This window comes from Ambystoma mexicanum, chromosome 2q (genome assembly GCF_040938575.1).
Source record: "Ambystoma mexicanum isolate Mex_15411 chromosome 2q, UKY_AmexF1_1, whole genome shotgun sequence".
In the NCBI taxonomy this organism is placed as follows: Eukaryota; Metazoa; Chordata; class Amphibia; order Caudata; family Ambystomatidae; genus Ambystoma; species Ambystoma mexicanum.
The window spans coordinates 432,729,904-432,755,503 of record NC_090924.1 but is presented as its reverse complement, the minus strand read 5'-3'; the positions used below and the strand labels follow the sequence as shown (position 1 = coordinate 432,755,503).

The window sequence follows — 25,600 nt, the reverse complement described above, 5'->3', positions numbered from 1 at the left end:
ACAAGTCAAAAGAAAGGGTGGCCCATAGAAATCTATGGGTGGAAAACAGCAAAAAGAAAATCTTTCTTAACAGAAAACTATCAATATAGCCAAATGCCTCTTGTAATGCACACCTGATTTGTCAATTGTCATGAATGTATATTTAATGAATCGAAATGTACCAAACCTTAAGCTTACTCTGGGTGCGGAGGAGCAGGGGGGTTACCATGGCTCTGACACAAGACCGTCAAGTATATGACAAGAAAGAGTCCTAAACATCTGGACTCTAGCACCCCCTGGACACCTTTAAACTGATCACACTCAGTCATTTGAGTAAATATATGTATTTCACATTCTAGGCAAAGTCCAGTCTATCACAAAAAGATTTAATCACAAAAAGTAAAGATATCTTGAGCTCTACGCGTTTCGGCTAACAAGCATTCATCGGGAGCGTAAATGAGTAGTACAAAGTTCCAATTTCTTCAACTCTGAAATCAATAATTCCAAAAACAATACTCATTTTTTAAAATCAATTTCACGTCTCAATTAGAAGTAATTATTTATTTTATTTTATTATAAAAATTAGCAGTAATTATAAAGCCTTGCATGTCTTGGCATACTCATTTACCTGGGTTTGAAGACCAAATGATTCATAGAATCTAGCAGATCTAGTTCCCAGAAGTATTAGGGGTAGGAAGGAGTCTTCATGAGTGCCCCCCCCCAACCAGTAGATTGCTATAGGGTTATAATAGATAACCAAATGTCCGGGATAACTAATGCATATGCAGCATTGTATTAACCTGATCCATAGAGATCATACCTCTCACTTTGGTGCTTAATGTTCGACATCAGGGTTGTAGTCATCAACATTCTATCCTGATCTAATGGTTAGTACCATTGGAGTTTCCAAGTGGTCTAGAGTCACACATATTAATCATGTACACCCCACGATCTTCCAGAGGATTAATGATACAATGTCAAGACAGTATTCTTTATTAAATTGATGATTATACTATGTTCTAATCTATGTAAAGCATACCTGGTACATTGACCAGTGGTGATAATTGGTCAGTGTTCGTATTTCCCAAATTCCTCAAGGTGCCCTTTAAGGTCAGGTCAGGTCAAGATTGATCTGAAAACAAGACCCATGCTTTGAGCAAATGGAATACTACCAGAGTGTGTATATAGAAGTCAATATGTAAATAATGTGCTAGTGGTCCAGTCAGAGGATCACAGGGATATCTGAGTATTCAAAGTATATGTACTAAAGTTAATAATAAAGCAATGTGTCAAAATTATTAGAGAACCTCTAGTGTATCTGATAGTATTATCAAACTGTCTGTTGTAAAGTACAAAAATCTGTCTCTTATACAGCCATGGTATCAAGACTGTTAGAAAATCCATATTGTATCAAGTCCAAGAATCTGTCTCTAGTACGGCCTTAAGGCTGCAAACTGACTAGTCCAAATCGGAAAGGAAAACGCAGGTTTCTCTAATGCAGTGAAATCGGCGCTTCCAAAATGGCTGCATTATAAAATGCATGCTTGAACGTATTGTGTCATCACGTTGGGACATGGTTACGTTGGGTGTAAACAAGAGTAGCGAAAGCAACTGAAGGTGGATGTACAAACGGTTGCAAAATTCGATAACGAGATTAAACTAATATAGTGAATAAAATCTAGTGATCAGTAAATTGCGTATGTGTATATCCTATGTCGACATACTTCAGTCAATTAAAAAATCATTTGGTAGTATGTGGTGGTACTATGTGTAAACAAAAGTAGCTGAAGTAACCAAAGTAGGCTGTGTAAAAAGTGGCATGAATAAGCCAACACAAAGAACGAAATATACTCTAATGATTAGACAATTATGTATTAGGATATAAAGCCAAAATGTAGAGACAAAATTCGGGCATGACTTTGGTCATTGTATATGTATGTATTCTATGCTGACATCATTCACTTCCGTCAATCATTAATGTTCAATTTGTAAAGATCTAATAGTTCCGGGCGGGTGGACAATGGTCTCCTAGGATACTAGTCAAATAGATGTAGCTAGTTGTATGACTGTACCAAGAACACATTCAAAATCTCTAAACAAAATACAGTCTATTTAGTACATCAATGTTTCTATTCGTAGTAGGTCACGTATTAATGAGACACGTGCCAATGTAAAGAACATCAAATTTGACATACATCATGTTTCAAATTTACTGTATATGATCGTATCAACACAAGATCGCTATCCTTTTTGTAGTTATTACTTTACCAGATACATAGAATGTCCAATAGGTATTAAATATGTATTGTGATATAAGGTCTTCTATATCGAACATGCTATGTATGCAGGGTCATTATTACAAAGCAAAATCCTCTAATCATACTATGTATTTAGTTCTGTATATCTCATTAATGTCTCCTTAACAGTGATATTTGTTGCATGCAATTCAACGAGAAAGTGACCGGGGTCTGTATTACTTGTTGGTTTATGTGGCAAGTAGTGGAAGGTCCATATCCAGAATATCTGTAATCAGGATGTCATCTTAAAAGAAAGCTCCCAGATAGAACTCTTCATTCATTCCTGTTGGAAAAAGCGAGTCCAACTTGTCTATCCATACTAGCTCTCTCTGGGTCAACTTCTTTTTGAAGTTAACGCCTCTTGGGGATTTAGTCACCACCTTGAGGATCATACAGCGTAATTGAGCTACCATGTGTATCTTATCCAGGAAAGGTCTCGCTACTGGTTTATTGGGTGCAGATGTTGCTTTTGTGCTCATTCCACCTGTCCTTAGCATGTCTAGTTTGGTCAAAATAAAAAATACCACACAGGTAGCTCAATGCATATATTATTATATGGATCTGGGTTGTTTGACTGTGACAGAATTGTTCAGGTTGGAATTGACCGTAGTCCATTTCGCTGCAAATACAATTTTAATGCAGCCAAACTCGCCAAATCTATGTCCCCCGCCCCCCAAAATAATTCATCCCCCCTTAGCTTTTCTCGTCCACTGCTTCTCCTGACCCTGCAGTGTCAGTTCTGTCCCTCCAACGTGGGTCGGATCTGACACTGCAAGGTCACATTTTCATTTTTTTTGTTTTTTTTTGTCCCCCGCCTCCAATCTTCTGGAAGTGTGGGACACCCTGCAACCCCCCCAAGGCCAAACAATACTGAACATGTGGAGCGGGGGACACCGCCGCAACCCCTGCTCCCCATGTTCAGTATATTTTACCCAACTCGATCGATTCAAAGCGATCGAATGGTACTGGCCGAATTCGGTCACATGTACCAATGCGATCGATTTGATCGATCAAATTGGGTAATACATATTATATTACTTGTGTCACATATTGCAAAGTCTCTTATTGGGATTTTAGTTCCCGAGCGTGGATGTCGTATACTTGTGCCTTTTCCATGATGTTATTACAGTTGTTCCATCTTAAACAGGGGAAGGTTCCCTTCTTCTGTTTGTGTAGGACCTGTTGTGGTTTCATTGGTTTCTCTGCTTTCACCAGATGGTCACAGAGGTTTCTAACACTCTTATATGTAATCATTGGTTGTTCCGGAAAGAATTTATTCAATTGAAGCTCAAGCTTAATCAGTCTCCAGTTTTCTTAGAAGTCTTGTGACGTGATGAATTCAACTCGAGACTTTCATGATATAGAGGAAAGGGATATCCAAACCTTTGGGTTTAGGGATCAGAATATTATCCCTAGTTTGTACTTTGGCTTTCACTCTCGTTTTTCTGACTTCATGAGACGGGTAACCTGTCTTTTAGATCAAGAGAGTGAATTTTGATGACTTCAACCCCGATGTCCAAACATTACACACCAAAGTGAGAGGTATGATCCCTATGGATCACGTTAATACAATACTGCATATACATTGGTTATCGCGGTCCTTTGATTATCTATTTTAACCCTACAGCTATCTACTGGTTGGGTGACACTCATGAGGACTCCTTCCTACCCCTAATACTTCAGGGAACTAGCTCTGCTAGATTCTATGGATTGTTTGATCTTCAAACACAGGTGAATGATTATGCCAAGATATGTGAGGCTTTATAATTGCTGCTAATTAAGACTTGAAATTGATAAAAATGGACTGTATTGTGCTTTTTGAATTATAGATTTCAGAGTTGAAGAAATTGGAATTTTGTACTACTAATATTCGCTCCTGATAAAGGCTTGTTAGCTGAAACATGTAGAGCTCAACATATATGTATACCCTTACTTTTTGTGAATACGTTGTTTTGTGATAGACTTGACTTATTATTTTTTGTGGACTATCCCTATAATGTGAGATGCATATATTTACTCACATAATTGACTGTGATCAGTTTGAAGGTGTGCACGGCGGCGTGAGGGTCTTTTTTCTTAACAGAAAACTATGCCACGCACACAAGACACCTAATCCCCTCGTCCCCACACTGACACTAAACAGCAGAACACCAGACCTCCTTCAGTAACTCACACAAATGCAGTACAGCCAATGCATCATTATGCCAATGGGCGCACAATTCCTCCGATATGGATGCAAATGACCTGCACGACCACCAACATGACAACCTAGAAGCAAACCCATACACTGACAAGTTTTTTCAAGCTGAAACTACTGACAGCATAGCAAAAGCACTTGTGTGCTCTCCCTCTCCTTCTACTAACTAACCAACTCCTCTCCTATTTTCAGATCCGCCAGAATGCCTGGAGACCATGCAAATAGCGGTGGTGCGCTGTATAAACCCCATTATCATAGCATTGCATATAAAACAGAATTCAGACCGGGTCTCTCAATCTCTCACAGTGATCTGTGCCTAAACACTGATGAAACAAGTGAATTAACATAGTGGTCTACCTTAGTGTGTGAACTTTTTTGGTCGATTCCCCTGCATTCGAAAGTGTGCAGAAGTTCATAATGGAAACAACTGGCCCTGTGGGCCGTTGAAGCCGGTCTACTAAATCTTCCAATTCTTCAACATACAAATACTAGGATCAAAGTTCATTTGGACACAAAAGGAACCCATTTCTAATGTAGTTAACACTGATCTTGTGTGGGGCAGGGTTGCGTTATGACACACCTGCTATTTAATTTATATATGAATATATATATATATATCTCAAATTACATATTTCAAGATGTTTTCCTTTTGGTAGATAACTCTTAGCATATGCCAATGATTTACTCCTACTCGATGTTCACAGGGTAGGGCTACAGAAAATCCTTTTTTTTTTAATACTCTTTATTTAAATTTTCTAAAAGCGTAACACATCAACAAATAATTACATAAGTAACTAAGTAACAGTTCAGCATATAAGATAAATACCCTCATCAATACAAAAATCGATACATTCAATAATAATAGAAAAATCAAAACATTAGTAGAATCATCAAATCAACCAATAACTAATCGATGATATAACATTAGAGTTATACATAAATCTGACATAAACACAAGACATAGGACATGACAAACACCAACTCTGATGACGAACCCCCATCCCGCCATAAAATAAAAGATTAAACAATACCCTTCCTCCCTATGGTGTTTACCAACCTTTATCTTCTCAAAGCTCGAAAGAAGTTGTACGTTTACGAGCCATTCCTCAACACATGGTTTTTTCCTGGTTTTCCAAACTCTTAATATTTGTCTGGTTGCAATCCTAAATACCACTTGGCATTCAAGTTGGAACTAAATATCTTAAAATCTAAGGCAATGTACAAGAGATGTGGCACTATGGCGAAGAGGTTCCCAATATTTGGGGACGGTTGATTAAGTTGCAAATGGATGTTCACACTTTTAAACTAGTTGTCCAAATGAGAATTGACAATAACATATAACTGACACATACCTAGGTCAGTAGTTGGTCTGTGCATAACTAAGGTCGGTAAAGTCTGCGTTAGTATTGTAACATCTATGCGACAAGCTGGATGAAAAAGATATCTTGCACACAGATTCTTTTTAGCGACCACCTTTACGTATGTGGTATAACTGGATCAAGTCTGCTTATGAATATGCATCATGGTAATGCTTTCCAATGTAAGATGCTTTGTAAACTGTCTAGTTTGAACAAAGAACTGTGTTAAAATCTAATTTTAAATATATTTTGTGTTGTTGCACCCCAAATTTGTAATTCAATATTTTGTCCAGAAGCAGGATAGTAAAACAATTACTCTGTTGAAACAATTGAATACATGTTTTTTTTACAAGTCCTACTGGAATGTCAGGCTTCTAACCATCTCAGTACGTGACTGATTCAGTCTTTAATTTTGTACCCAAATCTTACTTTGCTTCAGAACCAGGCCCATATTTTCCCTACATGTACAATTTGATTTTCTTTGCCAATGACTGCTTGTTCTCCCACTAGTTCTGTATGTACACTCAGTCTAGTGTCTTGTGTGCCCTCCTTCCCAACTGGTTGGTCTAGCCTGCACTGCCGGCTGGATGGGAAAAAAGCTTCTCCAAAGAGAACACCGTCACTTTAAGAACTTTAGAATACGGTGGTACATGCAAGCATTTCACCATGTGTCTGCCACACACCCACCTATACATAACCAACCGCCATCATACATTGTCTATATTTCCACCCTTTTGTTTGGACATGGGAAGAGCTTTCTCCAAGCATCTCCCTTTTTTGGGGACTTTTGCATTTTTCTTAGTTGAATCGCTATATTTTAAAATATTTGCCTCCCTCCCAGCGCATGCCGGTGGTTACAGGTTTCAAGGGGTACATCCGATGCAGTTGCCACCTTTTGGCCTCTGCCACTCACTGAGCCCATGGGATTTTTACCCAATACGTTTGTCATTTCTGTTTGTATTAAACCAGGTTGCTGCAAACCTGCTTAGCCTTCATGCTTGAGAAGGATCAATCGCCACAAGCCACTTTGGACTTCGTGATGTGAAGGAGGACTAGGCATACTAGCGGTAAGGGTGATTAGGGACAAGGCTCAGTCTCTGAATCTGCATTGTCTCGGTAGTGGAGTGAAAGTCACACCGTCCGATTCCAACAGACCTTCCACTGCCTGTTAAGAGATGACTCTGAGCATACGCATTTGCGAATACCTCTTGGTGGGAATGCACTGTGTCGCATTGCCTTGGCCTCTGGTACTGGGCAACTTTTTAATTCCTGAAAAAGTTCAAAAGGTTCTGCAGAGTGCTTCTACCTCAGCTTTGTACCGATGGGCAAAGGCCACTCTCAGGACCGGAAACCCCTCAAGAAGTTAGAACCTAGCTCCCTTCTTTCGGAGGTCGATACTATCTTCCTCCAGGTTCTTGGTATCACCAAGTTGGCATAGTGTAGTACAAGAAAACCTAAAACCTTCATATTCATCTTCAACCTTGGGACATTTACGCCCCACGAAGGACTATAGGTCTTACTTGGCTCTGAGCTTGGTGCCATCTGAAGCGTCATCACCTTCCAGGCACAAGAAGCAATACGCACAAAAACCGGCACTTACCTCCTTCTAAGTCAGAGTGTCAGAGTTTGTTTTCAGAATCTATTCATATCTCTGATATGTAGGGCGATTTTTTTTTTTTTTTAAATCCCTCTTCTTTTACATACTGTCTCCGCACCTTTACCCATCATTCAGTTTTCGCTAGAGGAAGATTTGCCCTCCACTTCCAAGTCATCCATTCCAATTTTCCCAACAAATGCTCAGGTAACGAGACCAGTAATCTTAAGTATGTACCATAACACCCTCAACACCTCAGTCGCCCCTTCCTTTTCCATGCTCGATTGACTCTTCCATCTGCCCCATGCTACACATGGAAGTGGAGCCTACTCCTTGGCGCCACCGTTCATTATTTAGACATGATTGATTCCATTACTAATGCAGTCAGGTCATATCAGACCAATTTCTCAAAGTTTTGACTACCGAACTGAGTGCAAACGGTTGACATCTGGTTCCTCATTCTGAACCTGTTGACGAAGAATCTGAAACTTCTCTTTGTCCACAGTATGAACGATAATGAATATGCATCAAATGGCAAATTGGAAATCCCAATTCACAAGCGATGGATTTTGACAGACCTGCTGCTTCAGTCTTTTTCAAGGCTATCATCTTCCATTCCAAATAAGCCCTTCCTGGTAATGGAGTATTCTATTGTGGAGCAGACAATTTAAAACTGGTGAAGGCCTCTAAGTCCACTATTTCTTAATCATTAGATACCAAGTAAAAACACCTACAGACAAGCCCTTTGTTATGTGGGAATCTTCCAGACCAATCAGTGGTGGCTCTGAGGAAGGATAACTAACATTCCTGTCCAGAATACCCTCTGGAGTCTTGGACAAAGACTCGAAAGCCTGGGAACCCAGAGACAGAAATTGGACCAGTATTCTACTTTGGCTGTTCAGCAAAACATTGTGTCTATTCTGGCTGGCTATAACATGCAAAATGGGGAGGCTTTAGACATGTATTCCCTCTGAATGCCCAAGAAGACATTTTGTGAATACTATGCGTGGCCATTGCGGAACCTGAGCATCTGGTTGCTGAAGAGCTAGCCTACTCTAAAAGAAGGCTATATGAACCAAGCATTGCCATTATTTGTGCTGTTAGAAAACATTCTATAAGGAGGTTGTTTGTACTGGAGCAAATGGCTCTGATTTTGCAGTTGTCCTATTTTTGAGAACATTAATCCTCTTAGAGCTTCCTTGGACAATGTCCTTGTTTTATATCTAACATAGCAGATACAGGCATTTAGATTCAGTCTTGCAAACATTACTTTTTGGCTATTGTGGTTTACCCTAATTCTGCTGTGGAGACATTCTATTTATACAATGAAATTGTTAGGAGAGACTTAGACAGTCTCTCCCATCTACATCCTCCCTGCAGGCAGCAAATTCTTCAGGTGGATACAAACTCAGTTTTGGATGCTTTTATGCATAAGTCTTTTGAGAGCCTTTCATCCCTTGCGACGTAGACCTTTTAACTTGGAAGGACCACCTTCTTGATTGCTGTTTCCTCAGCCAGGATGATGGGGAACTTCAAACTCTTTCTTCCGGAGAGCCTTATCACCTTTCAGAGGGATAAAGTTGTCTTGCAGATGTCTGTCCTTCATCCCTAAGGTCCTTTTTGAGTTTAATTTATATTAAGACATTTGCATTCCGATCTTCCATCCCAGATCTCACTTTTTCTCAGCAGAGGAGACATTCACAATCTCGATTCTTGATGTACGGAGAACACTGAAATTGTATTTGGACAGATAAATCATTCTGGAAGTCAGATCATCTTTTTATAACTTATGGTGGCCTTTCCCTGAAAACAAAGCAGCCAAGGCTCCCATTGCTAAATTGATAGTTTCTTGCTTCTTAACATCTTACGAATGATCTAATCTCCAGGTCTGAAAGACTTCAAAGTCACTCAGACAGATCTAAGGCAGCATCAGTAGCAATCCAGAGTTGTGTCCTCATCACAGACATCTATGGTGCAGCTACTGGGCGACACTTCGTGCTTTTGTTGAGCATTACTCTTACGCTGCATCATCCACGAAGGATGCTGCTACCTTTTGACTACCAGGCCTGTGGAGGGGCACGGGGTGGGGAGAGATGGAGAGATGGAGAGAGGGAGAGAGTGCCTTCTTGGAGATTACAGTACTTAGTCCTTACTACCCCTCCTTCGTAATGGCCTCCCAGCTGTCCCCTCTAAAAATATGCTGTGGAAAGAAGTGGGAGGTGACGTTTGGTGATGCACAGGTGGGGCGCATGCAGGGTTTCTTGCATTTTCCTGCAAAATGTTCTTAAGCTTTTTCGGAGAAGCTTTTTTTCCTACCAAGCCTGAGGTGCAGGTTAACCTGACCAGTTTTGACGGAAAGGGAGGGCTAAGTGTACCAGAATCACCATGAAGGTAATTTCTTTGCCACCAATATACTCTAGAAAATCCTATTTTAGATTGCACACTACTGAAAGATCGAACCACAAATTCTGCATGAATCATAGAAAAGGAAATGTCTTCTCAGTCCACCATGCCATGTTACAAGCACATTTTTCCTTTTTGTATGCTTTGTTTTGTCATGTGGACTTGCTCATCGGGGCATTTTGTGCAGAATCTAATTCAAAAGTCTGTAATTCCTATCCATTTCCTAGGACCTGCGGCGCTCTGAAGTAGTCTCCACTGGGACAGGGCTGGTGTGCGACGAAAGGCTTGCAGACTTCCACTGCCTCTGGGATGAGAAGTAAGTTTCACGAGGATCCTGTAGCTGGCACTACGCCAGTCCACCATCCTATAGACGTTTTGGGAGGTATGCTATACTTTTTTTTTTTTTTAACATATTTATTTTTATTATTTTCCAAACAACAAACAACTTCTCACCCACATTAGGGTGGAATTAGCCTAGCCAAGACCTCCCCGCCCTCCCCCCTTACCCCCCCCCCACGCCTCCTGACTCTTATATGTTATGTACTGCACCAAAACCATGAATATGCGTCCGAAACAGATACTGTTTTACTGAGTGAGGGTCGGGGAGGCCGGAGCCCCCGCCGACTCATTCATCAAAAAAGTTACCAAGGGTCCCCAGATGTCAGGTGGGCGTGCGTGCTGTGGTAGCAACTTAATGAAATCAGTTTCGACATCCTGACAATATAGTATGTCTCTACGCCATGCGGTGACAGTTGGAAGCGGACCGCGGCACCATGCTATGGCGACTCTTCTACGGGCCAGAGTCAGAAGAATGCCCGCTAACTTTCGCGTAGGGGCCTTCAGCAGTCTGGTCATGCCCAGCAGAGCTGCGGTGTTGGCTGGGAGAATCGGTTCGCCGATTATCTTACTCGTGATTTCCAACACCTGAGACCAGAATGGGGCCAACTTAGGGCAGTCCCAAGCCAGATGTAGGAAGTCTGCTGAAGTCAAACCACACCTCTCACATCCGAAGGAGGAGTCTGGATGCTGCATTTTTGCTTTGGCAGGTGTAAAGTACGTTTGATGCAGGTAGTTAAAGTGGATTAACTTGAGGCGGGTATTGAGGGCAATCCTCTGGGTCTGTCTAAGAATGAAGGACCAATCGGTGTCGGAGAAAGTTAAATTTAGGGCCTTCTCCCATCTGGATTTGGTACGGGATACTGTGGAAGACGAGTCTGTAGTTATGGTTCTGTAGATCTGTGAGAGAGGTCTCCCCTCCCCTTGAGACTGAATTGCTGAGTGCAAGAGCTGCCATGTTTGGGGTTGCTGCGGAAAGGAAGGTAGGATTGCTCGCAGCGTGTGGCGTACCCTGAAATAGAGAAAGATGTCTAGCGAGGTCGTGCCGCCTTTTTCCTTCACTTGAACGGGAGTTAGGAAACCGTCATCTGTGAAGAGGTCCCCAAGGTTTCTAATTTGGAGTTTCTCTAGCCATTGGAGATAAACTTTTTCGGACGTCAACGAGATCCCAGGTATGAATCTTGCCGGTAGGAGTGGAGAGTATCTTGTGTCGATATTGTATTTTTGCGCCAAAAGCTTCCATATCTTGTATGTTATTAGGATTACATTCATCGTGTCGTTGGGAACCGGTATGTTCCCGAAGACGACGGCTCTCAGTAGATTCGGCGAGGCAAGGGCTCTCTCAACTTGCACGTGTGGTCGGACGGGGTTTGTGGCGTACCAGTGGCTGAGAAATTGTGCCTGGGCCGCCCAGTAGTATTTCTCCAGATCGGGGAGCGCCAGGCCGCCTTTTGTTACTGGGAGGGTTAGCGTGGAGTGAGCCACTCTGGCGGGTTTGCCGGCCCACAGCAATTCCAGGACCAGACTCCTTAGTTTTTTCAGGAAGAGTTGTGGAAGTAGGATGGGAATGTTAGTGAAGAGATATAGAAGTTTTGGTAGAATCACCATCTTGACAAGAGAGGCTCTACCCCATAGCGTTAGGGGTAAGGTTTTCCAACGGGCCACCTTTTCTGTCAGGGACTTGAAGACCACTTCGTAATTGTCCTGGAATACTTCTTGCTGATTTAGCGACATTTGAATGCCCAGATAACGTACTTTGGATATTTTCCAGGTGAGGTGGAAGTCATCTTTAAATGGCTGGGTCGCTGGGGTGAGTGGGAAGATAATTGATTTTGTTTGATTAATTTTGAGGCCAGATGCTGCCCCGAATTTGATCACTTCGCGCATGATAGTGTTCAGGTTATCTACTGGGTTTCTTATGTAAAGAACCACGTCATCCGCGTACAGTGAGATGATGAGTCTGTGCGGGCCTATGACCAGACCTCGGTGTTGACTATGCTCACGTAAATTGGAGGCAAGGGGTTCCATTACCAGGGCGAATAGTAGAGCTGACAGTGGGCAGCCTTGCCTGGTGCCTCGTTGCAGGTTGATGGTGGACGATCTGGCTGTGCCGACTATTATGTTGGCTGTAGGTTTAGTGTATAGTAGTGAAACTAGTTTAATGAATCGAGCCCCCAGGCCCATCCTTGCGAGTACTGAGAATAGGAATGGCCATTCCACTGAGTCGAATGCTTTTTCAGCGTCAAGCAGGAGGGCGACGGCTTGTTGGGCTGGGTCCAGTGCTCCCATCACCCCAAACAGTCTCCTGATGCCGAATGTGGTATTGCGGCCTGGTATGAACCCCGCCTGGTCGGCAAGAACTAGAGCGGGCATTAGCGGCATCAGTCTATTCGTTAGGATTTTTGCTAGAATTTTGTTATCTAAATTCAAGAGGGAGATGGGGCGGTAGGAAGCACATTCATCTGGCGGCTTGTCCATTTTGAGCAGGAGAATCACATTGGGTTCACGCAAGGTCTGAGGTAGGGTACCCCTCTCCAGGGCTTCGTTATATACATCGGCCAAATGGGGAGCAAGGGTGGACGCGAAAGCTTTATAGAATTCTCCGGTTAGGCCATCAGGGCCGGGGGCTTTGGTGTTTGGAAGCGATTTGATTGCCTCCGTTATTTCTGCAGGGGAGATCAGTTCATTGAGGGGTTCTCTCAGCTGTGCCTCTACCCAGTATAATTCGGTCTCCCTCAGGTAGCTCAGTGGCGCGTCGGAATTTTCGGGGTGTTGGGAGCTATAAAGCTTTTGATAGAAGCGTCCGAATTCTTCTGCCATGTCGACATCTGTGGTTAATGTTCTTCCCTGTTGACTGCGGATTTCTGTAATAGGCGTTGGTGTGTGGTCAGCTCTCACCAGCCTTGCCAGGAGAGCTCCAGGTTTTTGTCCCTCGCCATATTGTCTGATTACTGCGCTGCGGTGGAGAAATTTCAGTTCGCGCTCGGCGAGTGCGTGAAACCTCAGCAATTCCTCTTTCAGGGTGGTTTTCTTCTTTGGTTCGTTCGAGTCTGTGGTTTGGCATTCGAGGTCTTTGATGTGGCTCTCGCAGGTTGTCAGTTCACGTCTTATGAGTTTGATGATGCCATTCTCCTTGGCCTGGCATACGCCTCTTACGAAGCATTTCAGGGACTCCCACAGCACGCCGGCAGAAGATACCGACCCAGTGTTGGCTTCTAGAAAGATCTCAATCTCCTCCTTTAGTTCAGCTGCGAAGACCGTGTCCAGCATGGAGCCCGTCTTGAAGCGCCAATTCTGTAGCCTGGGAGTAAATTGGGAAGGGAGGAGACAGAGGACTAATGGAGAATGGTCTGATAGAGTCCGTGGCAAGATGTGACAGGGACCGGGCTGCAGGGGGCCTGTTCTGGATGAGAATAAGTAATCGATGCGAGAGCTGGTATTGTGGACTGCTGAGTGGAAGGTGTAGTCCCTCAGATCTCCGTTAACCGTTCTCCAGGCGTCTTTTAGGTCAAAGGCTCGGCAGATTTCTGTTATTTGCAGGCTGGCTTTAGAGATCTGTTGCGACGAGGAGTGTGATCTGTCCTTGGTCGGGTCTATGACAGTGTTCATGTCGCCACCCCAAACCACCGTGGAGTGCTCGAGTGAGGAGAGCTGCGACATTACCCAGCCAAAGTTGTCTGGACCATCTATATTGGGGGCGTAGGAGTTAATGAAGGTTATCGCCTTGCCTGCTATTATGCCTTTGACTAGGACGGATCTTCCTATGGAGTCTTTTGCCACGTGTGTTAGACGGAAGTTGGTTCTTCTGTGTACCAGGATGGCCACTCCTCTAGAATAGGAGGAGTATGACGAATAGTATCTATGGCATCCCCACGACTTGGCCCATGTGCGTTCTTTCTCGGGTGTCAGGTGGGTTTCCTGTAACATTGCCACGTCAATTTCATGCCTCCTTAGGTATTGCAGGATTTTGCGGGTTTTGGATGGGATGTTACCTCCCCTTATATTCCATGTTACAATCTTGAATGTTGAGAGTAAAAGAAAGTTTGAAATTGTGTTGGGAACGCCTTGGTCCTGTGGTTGATGTACCTTGTTTGTGCCAAGGTAGGCTTGGAGCGTGCCGTGATATAACACATGGGGCATGGCGCTTGGCGACTGGGAGTAGAGAGTGGGGCGTGAGACTGAGGGGAGGCATCTTGGAAGGGTGCAGGCTTTTCAACGTGAGAAATTCGCACGTAACAAGTTTTGGCAGCGCCAGGAGGGTGGTTGTTAGTCCATCCCTGAACAAAGAACGGTAAACAATCGAACAGTCCTTAAAACTAATCCCATTTCGCGGACAACCCCCAACATGTCCGACGGGATCCCCCCCAGCCTGAGCGAGGGAACAGATGCTGTGCTTGGGGCGCTTGGGGCCTCTCCAAGACTTCTGCCCTATAGTTTAATGGATCGTGAGCGTGTTCCGGCAGTTTGTGTGTGTTTCGGGGCTTGGCCCGGGTTTTTACGGAGGATTCCTGGGGACCCTCTCTCTCCGTACGCGGGGTCGTTGAGGGTCTTGAGCTGGGCAACCATTACGGTCCAGAAATAGATGAACTTCCTCAGGAGAATTAAAGAAGTGAGTCTGCTCATTATGTTGTACCCTGAGGCGTGCAGGAAACATCATAGAGTATACGAGTTTCGCCTCTCGGAGTCTTTGTTTGGCGCTAGAGAAGGCTCTTCTCTGGGTCTGTACTGTCGACGAGAAATCGGGATAGATATGAACTCTGTCTCAGTCGTGGTGTAAATCGCCTTTCTCCCTTGCAAGTCTCAGGATGGTGTCACGATCTCTGAAGTTGAGCAGCCTTGCTATGATGACTCTGGGAGGTGCGCCTGCGGCTGGTCTGGAGGACGGGGCCCTGTGGGCTCTCTCTATCATGAACATTTGCGAGAAGGAGTCTCGGTCGAAGAGGGAGAGGCACATAGACTCCACGAAGTCCTCCATCTTCCTTGGGGTGACGCTCTCCCTGATCCCTACGATACGGATGTTGTTTCGCCTAGAGCGACCCTCCAGGTCCTCGCATTTGGCCATTGTTGCGGCCATTTGGTGTTCAAGTCGCGTGACTTTGTTGGAGAGGGATGCGGCACCGTCATCGAGGTTTGATATCCTTTGTTCAACGTCATTTAGTCGTTCTGTGTGTGTGTCTAGGCGATGTTGCATCAGATCGACTTTTGAGGATAGACTGTCCAGCTTATTGTCTAGACTCCCTATGCCTGCTTTTAGATCTAAAAGTAGTTCTTTTATTTCCATCGGATAACTTTCGGTTACTGGTTGACTAGAGCTGCATGGTGGTGGGTCATCTTCTTGTTGTGGGTTTGGGGTTTTGGGTGCCGTGTTGCTGTCAAATGTTAGCTTCTTTTGTAGTTTGTCTACCTTGCCCATCTTGGTTGATGTATGTGAGCCTTCCAAGCAAAGAGGGTCTGTGGCGGTTAGGTGGCGTTGGGCTGGTGGACCACCAGTATAGTGTCAGGAGGTTTGGGGCAAGGTGGCTCTAGGAGCTTGGACCGGGCCTCGGTGTCCTGTGGACTTCGCCGTGGACCTGGGGGGAGTCCAGCCTTCAGGGTCGTCGCCACTAGCGGTCAGTCGTGCCGGGGACCACGTTTTTGGGGGTGTAGCAAGGTATTTTCGTGGCAAACGGCGATCTACGGCACATACCTTAGGTCTTGGTGCTTTAGACGGGTGACTCGACCTCTACCGCCCTTGACGTCGCCTCTCGGATCGGTGTGGCCTGGCACGGTAGCCGCGGGGGAGGTCACCCACGCTGGTATGTCGCAGTCCGGAGGAGGGGGGGCCCCTCTGGATCGCTGAGTGGCGCTGGCGAGGTGGTCTCGTGAAGGATGGGCGGCACCCGGTCGCACGCCGTACCTCCGGCGGCCCCACCAGCCCAGGCTTCGGCCTTGTGTCCGGGGCTCTGGCGCTGCGCCAGCAGGCGATGGGGCGGGCCCCGCACTGGGGGGGGCGGCGGCACCCCCCGAGGGCCGCCGGCGCTCGTTGATGAAGGATTTCCGAAGGAAGGGCTGGTCGCTTCGCGGCCTCCGCTAAGCCGTGCTCCGCCCTCCGGCGTCCGCCCGGCGCTCGGGCATGCCTCGGCCTCCGCGCCGATGTAGTGATGTGGGGTCTTGGGCTGGTCGATTTTCGCCCAGATTTCGCCGAGGAATGTTCGGAGCGAACAGGAACAGGGAGAAGCCCTCTATCCTCCAATATGTAGCCGGGAACCGCAGGATTCAGCAGGATTTATTGCGGGCAGAGCGGGAGCTCAGGTGAGAGCGGCCATCTTGGTTGGCCCTCTAGCGCCCTCCCGTAGGTATGCTATACTTAGCGATGAAGACCGGAGCCCCTTTTTTCATCCACACTATAATGATTACATTTGGAAACCATTGGGCATTGCCAAACAAGAAATGTGCCACAAACCATGTCTCACTATTCATTATTTCCAACTTTCATGCAAAGCATGAGGGCAGGGAGTCATAGAGGGGGCAAGCATAACTGTTCATTGGCAGTTTAAGGATCCTGCTCCCTCAGCATTTTAGGCACTCTTTTCTCAATTGTGGTGTCCAATAAAACCCACATCACTGCCCCACACAGAGCAACAATGACAACAGACAGTATTAGCAAAACCCAGTTTCCGATTTGGCTTTGCCGCTTGACCCAAATTGTGTAATCTTGAGCAAATCTTTAACTCCCTATGCTTCAGTTTGCAAACATGTCAAAAGTGGGGGGAGCTTACAAATAAACTGAACACATACATAAATCACTTTATTAAACTAAAAAATAGTGACTGACCGAAAAGGGATGTGGTCTTTTGGCTAAACTGCAGACTTAGGAACAAGATGATACAGATTCTAATTATGACATCCATACCTGAGCAAAATTGTGTGATCTTTGGTCACAATACCGTAGCAAGTTCTATTCCAATTACCCTATCTGCCAAACGTGACAATAGATAGAAATAAACCGAACAGCAGGATGATGTGTTGCTGACTTTGGAATGAGAAGATCAGGTTCTAATTCTGGCTTCTCCATTTGACCACACTGTTTGATTTTATAGAAACCACTTAATCCTCCTGTTTTTAGACAGTCTTTTGCAGAGTTATTACAAAATACTGAACATTAGTGTACTTCACAATATTGCACAATCACTGGTTGGGAGAGGGGTATGTTTTAGTGGCAATATCATACACTTAGTGATCATAGATAGAGGGCCTTAGTTAAAAAGGGCAGAGTGATGATTTCAAGATGGCTGCCGGGGCAGGGAGACGTGTTTAGGTCTCTCTCCAGCCGGGGCTGCGGCAAGAACCACAATAAAGACGGACAGATTGCGCAAATTGCAGGAATTCCTACCCGTAACACGAGCACAACGTTCGCCGCTCCCGACAGGAGAGATCCGTCCCTGCAGGAGCGGCGGTCCAGAGACGTGGGAGACCAGAAGCGGAGGAGCGCGGCTGCCCCTCCCCCTCCGGAGTACATCGCGGGCTGCCGCAGAAGAGACGGGTCCCGCGGGGAGAGGCTGGCAGCCATAACAGCAGCCACAGCAACGCGGAACGCCCATGGCTGCACACGTGTGCGTATGAGTGCCTCCCCTCGGGGCAGCGGCGGGCACGCCGCTCCACAGACCCAGCCCTCCAGGGAGACGTGCAGCAGAGGGGCGAGAGAGCCGAGGAGAGGAACGCAAGGCCCCTCATCAAGGGAAGCGGGGCGCCGGGGCCTAGACTGTATACACCACGCCATCAGTCGCCAGGAGGCACAAAAGGTGAGCGCCCCAACCACAAAAATAGACACAGGAGGCAGTTACCCCTGGAGAGCACCCAACCACCAAAAAAACACCCTCAGCGGCCTGCGCTACCCACCAACTGATCCACAGAGAGAGGGGGAGGGGCGGAGAGGGAATAAAGGAGCGCACAAGCAAGGGACCCCCCACCAGATACAGCCCTCCGCCTAGTGGGGGGGCGACTGACTATAACCCCGCAGAACTCTCAATGGGACCCTCAACAGGTGGGGTCCACAGAGTAAGCACCCCTCCCCACCGCAAAAGCTACTCTTCCCCCAACAGCCCCACCTGCACCAGGTGGTAGACCAAAGGGGCAACAAGCAGAAGGAACGGCCTGGGAGTGGACACAAGGCACCCCTCCCCCCAAGCAGCAGTGCTACCCCTTGAAGGACATGTCTAAAACAAAGGGGAAGGGGGGCTCCACACTTCCGAACTCAGACACCCAAACAAGACGCAAATCTGGTGCAAATGGGGTCGGCAGAAACCCAGGTTCATACCAGAGGAAGGGCACAGGAAGACCGCCAGGGGACCGCAACCATCCCAACACATGCCAACAACCTCCATCAAGGGATGATATGCACTCATGGTTCATGGAGCTACAGGACAAGTTTATGACCACGGTCCAGGACCAATTCACCACAATGAGAAATGAAATGAAGCAGGTGGTCCAAGAAGTAAAGATGGATTTGGCCAAACTAGAAGAGAGGACAGACAAGATAGAGAGAATCGTCCAGAACCTAGAAGATGAAGCAAGGCAAAACAGCGAGACACAGGAACACCTGGTGAGGTTGACCCACAACCTAGAGATCCAATGTGAAGACCTAGAAAATCGGTCCCGTAGGTCCAACATCTGAATCAAGAACATGGTGGAGACGGTAATCGATAAGGACGTTAAAAGTGCGGTCAAGGAAGTGTTCAGAGACATCCTGGAAGAGAAAGAGGCAGACACCATAGGGATTGACAGGGTTCACAGAGTGGGCCCGAAAAGAACAGGGGCGCCAGGGGAAAGACCAAAAGACGTGTTAGCAGCCCTCTCCTCATACACACAAAAAGAACAAATCTTAAAGAGGGCGCGACAACTGGAACACATTAGAATGAATGGGACGGATATCCAACTATACCAAGATCTGGCCTCGTTGACTCTACAAAAAAGAAGAGATGACAACTTGGCGATGAAGGGCTACACAGAATGGACATGCAATCAGAGGGGGCGGATGGAAGGGGCAACAAAACAAATGGAGGGTACCACAAAAGAAGGGGGGCTGTGAAGAGGTACGACAAAAGAAGAACCAAAACTGGTAGAGAAGTGATCATATAAGAATATCCGCGGAATGCACAAATCAACGGCCTGGCAAGGGGCCCCTGGAACTGAAACTCAGGAAGGACTGATGAAAATGCAGGGTATAGAAGCCCCCGCAAAGTTTACACCAAGCTCATTGAGGGCCGAGAGTGATGGGCACAAAGCCCTAGCATCCTTAGGTATCTGGGCCCTCCTCGGGACTTCAGTTGGTTCAAAGTTTAAAGTTGGGGGGGGGGTTGGGGGGTTTGGGGGGGGTGGAGGGGAAACTCCGGAAGAAGAATGGGAATCGTCCCTCAGGGAATCATAAATATTCACAACGGGCTAAGACAAAATGGGGAAACTTAGAATCCTGACATATAACATAAGGGGCCTGAATTCCCCAGTGAAGAGGAAGAAGGTAGAGACCATGCTGAAGAGGGAAAAGGCGAACATTCTGCTACTTCAAAAAACCCACATAAAAGCCCAGGATAAACAGAAAGTACATCTCAGGGGGTACAAGATCTGGGCATAATCAAATGCCAGAGATAAAAGGGCAGGGGTGTTGATAGCAGTAAAAGAGGGAGCGGACGTAGTACTAACAGACAGGCTAACGGATAAGGAGGGGAGGTACGCCTTCGTCAACATTAAGATTGATGGATGCCGCCTAGCCCTGGCTGCGATATATGCACCCAACACTGGTCAAGATGGTTTCCTTCGAAACGCAATAGAGAAGCTTGCGGGCATTGCTAAGGGTGAAGTGATCTTGGAGGGAGATCTAAACATAGCATGACATCTACAAACAGATAGGAGCACTGGGGGTCCCATAAGCCAGGTTGCACCTTCAAAACACCTCAAGCAAAAAATTGACCAGATGGCACTGTGCGATGTATGGAGGGAACTCAAGGGCCAACAGAGAGGATACACGTACTTCTCGCACGTATAATATACAATGGCCCTCATTACAAGTCAGGCGTTAAGGGTTTAATGGCGCCGTTGGCGCCGTTAACCCTTAACGCCTGATTCACACTTTAACGCCTGCTTTTTGCAGGCATTAAAGTCCAAGGTGCTAAGCGACCTTGGTGCTAATTACGGCACTGTAATTTACGGTGCCGTAATTAGCACCTTCCCCATCCCCATTATGCCCTATGGGGCAAAAATGGGAATGGGGAAGGGCAAATAGTGAATGGGGAATTACCGCCCCACTCACCTTGGAATGGGGCGGTAATTCCGCCATCAACCATGGCGGAATCCGGCATGGACCATGGTGCTAGTAGCACCATGGTCCACCACCTGAGTTGTAATGAGGGCCAATGTCAAGAATAGAATATTTCTGGGTGTCGGTGGGCCTCATGGGCAAAATTCAAGGAATAGAAACAGGCTCGATATCGCTATCATACCATGCCCCGCTATGGCTGGAGGTGATGACTCCAGGGAAGGGGGAGAGCTATGGCGCTGGAGGCTCCCACAAGTTATTCTCCTAGACCCGATACTGGGGAAGGTGATAAGGGATAAGATCACAGAATATTTTGAACAAAACGATACAGGGGAGGTCCCATTGGGTACAGTCTGGGAGGCATTCAAAGCGGCATTCAAAGCGATAACCCGCAGACACCTGATTGCACTGAAGGCCACCAAAGACAGTCAGAGACACAGCTGGGAAAAAGAACTCGAAAAAAAAATAACGGACACACAAGAGAAGTTACGGTCCCATCCTTCCAGAAGCCTCAAGAAGGCCCTAAGACACGTCCAGGGACAACTGGAAATGCTCCGCACCAAAGAGGCAGAGAAATCCCTCCAGTACCTTAAACAACGACTCTATATAAAAGCCAACAAGGCAGATAGATATCTGGCGAGACAGCTACACGAAAAACAAAAAACGAGCATCATGAACATCCGAAATTCACAAGGGGAAATGCAAACTCGCACCCATGATATAGGGAAGGCCTTCCGGGCATTCTATCAAAAACTTTATGCAACATAACACCCGAATGGAAGCGATCAAGACACACGTACTTACAATCTCTCCCCATTCCCAAAATCCCAGAAGAAGACAGAAAATAATTAGAGAACCCGATCAGCGAAGAGGAAGTAAAGAAGGCAATAGCTGGACTCCCTAATAAGAAGGCACCCGGCCCGGACGGCTTCACTGCCACATTCTATAAAAAATATGCAGATTTACTCACCCCGGTTTTGACAAGACTCTTAAACTCCTTCAAAGAAAATGGAAACGTGACCCTGTCAATGAATGACGCTAAAGTATTGGTATTTCATAAAGCAAGAAAAGACCCTTCCTTCCCCAACTCCTACCGCCCCATAGCATTGATTAATCTGGACGCCAAGATATACACCAAAATTCTGGCAACAAGGCTATCCCCACTACTGCCCAGCTTAATTAACACTGACCAATCAGGTTTTATTCCAGGGAGACAAACGCGCGATAATCTGAGAAGACTAATACACCTAGTAGAAAAGACAGGTGTTACACACACCCCGGCAGCCCTGCTTTCACCAGATGCCGAAAAGGCTTTTGACCGGGTAGAGTGGTCAATACTATTCAAAACACTAAAGAGGATGGGATTTGGCGATCAATTTATAAACATGATAAAAGCTGATTACAACTCCCCAACAATCAGGATAGCCATAAATGGCGAGGTCACCGACAAGGTATAGATAACAAGGGGCACCAAGCAGAGATGCCCGCTTTCCCCCTTATCTATTCCATATTTCTAGAACCACTCCTAATCCGAATCAGGGAGTCAGTCCGCATAACGGGGATTGAAATGGCAGGCACACAGCATAAAGTAATAGCGTATGCAGACGACATGCTGCTGGCCTTAGCAGACCCGGGGAGGACATTAACCGTAGCAATTAGAGAACTGGAGACTTTCGGGGCAATCTCGGGCCTCAAAATAAACGGGGAAAAAATTGGAGATATTACTCCTGGCAGGCGAGAGAACGGAAATAGAAAGGGTGGCAGCAACACTAGACCTATAAATAGCAGAAAAACGAATCAAGTACCTGGGGAAGAACTCTGACACACAAGATAGACGCACTATATACTGAGAACTACCACCCAATCCTGGAACGGGTAAAGAGGGATCTGGAGTGCTGGAGCCCCCTAATGGTCTCATGGTGGGGCAGAATCCATGCAGTAAAAATGAACATTCTCCCCAGAATGCTATACTTCTTTCAGGCTCTCCCAATTAAGGTCCCCAAATCATTCTTTAAAGCACTGTCCAAAGCGATCTTGACCTATATAAGGAGCAGGAAACCCCCAAGGATCGCCAGAGCGACCCTCACGGCTCCGTCCAGGGTGGGGGGAATGTTCCTTCCACACTTCTGCAAATACTATCAGGCAGCACAACTATGGGTTCTGAGGGAATGGCTGGGGGACAACCAACAAACAGTACGGGTGACACAAGATTGGGCAGTAGCCAGATCCCCCTTGGAGGAAACCCTATGGAAAACAAAACAACATAGGCATCCTAATCTCTGCATCAGGTAGGTCATGAAAACCACCCTGGAGGCCTGGGATGAAAAAACGAGGAGGGGCATCATGACCACAGTGGAAGGCCCCTTCACACCAATCTGCCGGAACCCCCAATTCCCGCTGGGAATGGAACGGGGTGTCTTTGAAAAATGGGAGGCCGCAGGATGCACAAAAATAGGGGAAATGTTTCAAGACGAAGAAATAAGATCATTCAAAGAGTGCAAAGCTCTACTAAAATTAACAGAGGCGGACAGATACAAATACGAACAGCTCAGGCACTGGCTGGCGACACCAGACAACAAAACGGCGGCCACAAGGGACCTCACGTCATTTGAAAAATACCTAATAACCAATTCGGGGTCAAGAAGTCTGGTCTCCTCTCTATACAGCTTCATCAATTCCCAAGAAGAAGTCAAATGGGCCTACATGGTCAAATGGGCAAGGACATTGGGGGGAAGATATCCCCAAAAAGCAGTGGGTAGATATATGGAATAGCATTCCAAAAATGACCCGATCAGTCCAAAAAAGGGAAATGTGGCTCAAAATCATAACCCAATGGCATTATACGCTGGAGAGACTACACTCCATGTACCCCCGAACACCAAACACATGCTGGAGAGGCTGCACAGAGGTGGGCACGTGGAAGCACATCTGGTGGGACTGCCGAGGGATCAAAGGCTTCTGGTCAGAGGTAAAGACGGAAATTATAAAGATCTTCCCGGATGTGGAACAATAAGGGGAAAGTGCCTGGCTATGCGGAATGAAAGACCAGGCGGCCAAGAAATTCAAGAAATCACAATGGAGAAGCTTCATGGGCCTACTCATAGCCGCATGGGCGACGATAGCCCAAAACTGGAAGAAACCAGAACCACCATTGCTGTACGCATGGCTACAGAAGGTATGGTCACAATTGACCATGGAAAAACTTACACACACCATACAGGGTTCAAAAGAAACCTTCACAAAGGAATGGGGAGAGGTTCTGGACAACCTGCAATCAGACTATATGGAGCAATGGTGCCCGCACAACATCAGAATATCAGACATTTTCAGGTCATAGACATTCCCAAGAACAACAGAGACAATGAGAAGATCTTCCGGGGTTGGAGGGGGGAGGGTGGGGGACGATTATCAGTTCTCTGTTTGTATTCGAAGATAATAAATATATATATTAAAAAAAAGGGCAGAGTGAGAGGTGTCCCAATCTCGGAACTGATGGACCACAAGGCACAGGGAACACATGGGGGGAACCTAGCGGGGCAGGGAAGGATGGTAATTGCTGCACACCAAAACATGCTAAAGGGGAAGGGAGATGGGCACTTAGTATGAACACTGGGGGTAGAAAAGGTACTGCCACTGAATAGCCCTATTGAGAACCAACACTTCTGCATACAACATAGGAGTGGTAATTGTAGTAGACCAGAATGTACGATAGGTGAAGGGATACAGGCCAAAGTCAATCAAAACAGAGGCGGTTGGATAGGGTAATACTACTAACCAACCCTACCAATAAACTCATCCTTCTGCATACACCTCTCAAACTGTGAACTAAACACAACCATACCTCCACAGCACAACAAGCCGCATGCTCTTTACTACACCACAAAAACAAAACAAACCTCGCATAGCTTCGTTCAACAGCACATGGCGGCTACCAACCAGAAAACACACCTGCGCTCAGCGAATGATGCAAACTGAACTGAAGCTGCCAAAAGCACATCACAGTTCTCTTGCTCCTTTCTCCTACTCAGTCCTACTAACCTACCCCTGTCCCCTGCTTTACTGATCCGCCACAGAACCAAGAAACTACGCAGGTGGCAATAGTGCGCAGTATAAAAACCAATTAACATAAACTAAGCTCTGGATTGTATTGCCAGGCGTCCTTGGAGTGGCAAACCCAACCCCTTTTGTTGCTACTTGCAAGCACTGTGAATTGCTTTGCACCTTGTGAGGTTGGCATCGTGGAAGGAGATGCAGACAACTGATTCAATGTGTAACAAAAGGTTTTTATTAAAGAAAATGTCAGGCCTAACTTTCCCTATGCTAAGGTGGGATTTCCCTACCTAAATAAACTAAGGATAGTCTGTCAGTAAATTCAACTGAAATTTCTGTCTGTGTCCAAAACCTATGCTTGCCCTCACAACTAAGACAAAACAATGTGTACGGATGTTAACCATAAACAAAACAGTGTTCCAAAAGTAAAGTTCTGAGCTATTTCCTGCTCAGGCTTAATCTTCGGCTTCTTTTCCCCAAATGTCAACAAATTCAGCACAATGTTCAAAGTACCTTATTTTGGACTTAAAGTAATGAAGTTCCACACCTTTTGTAAATGCCAGGATGCCCTTCCCCACGTTTAACACTATTCCAGGGCGACCCATCTCGGGGTACCCTTCCCCAAGTTCAATATTAAAGAAATATCACAGAAATAAGCATCTTTAAACTTTGATTTTTAATCTGAGTTGCAACAATTCCTCACAGCTCAGGGGTCCCTTCCCCAAGTCTTATTTGCATCAATTCTAGTTTTCCTTTTGACACAATAGCAAGCTTCCTTGTTAGCATATAGGGGCTCTTTGGTCTTGGCGCAGTTGTCAGACCAAACGGTCCACCCTTCACAGGTGACGCAACCAGGAACGTTATATTCACTTTCAGAAGTTCATTATTCAATATTTAGGAGTTCTTTGGTCTGAGTGCAGTTATTGGATCGCACAATCCACCCATTACAGGTCACGCAACTAGGAACTTCAAGTTCTCTTTGAATAGTTCAATATTCAGCAAGTGGTTTTTCAAACGCAGCTCTGCAACTTCAATAAACAAGGGGTTTCTCAAATGCAGATCCACAGCAAGCACTTTCTCAGTCTTGACTTCAAC

The 25,600-nt window shown here is 45.9% G+C and overlaps 1 protein-coding gene across 1 annotated transcript in view; it reads left to right on the top strand.

Moving 5' to 3' along the window:
- The window catches only part of HDAC6 (histone deacetylase 6), a 1,945,770-nt gene that overhangs the window by 177,082 nt on the left and 1,743,088 nt on the right, over positions 1–25,600 (top strand). The window contains exon 4 of the mRNA XM_069647471.1: positions 10,056–10,144. Within this exon, the coding sequence (XP_069503572.1) occupies positions 10,056–10,144 (89 nt within the window). The remainder of the gene's footprint in view (positions 1–10,055; positions 10,145–25,600) is intronic.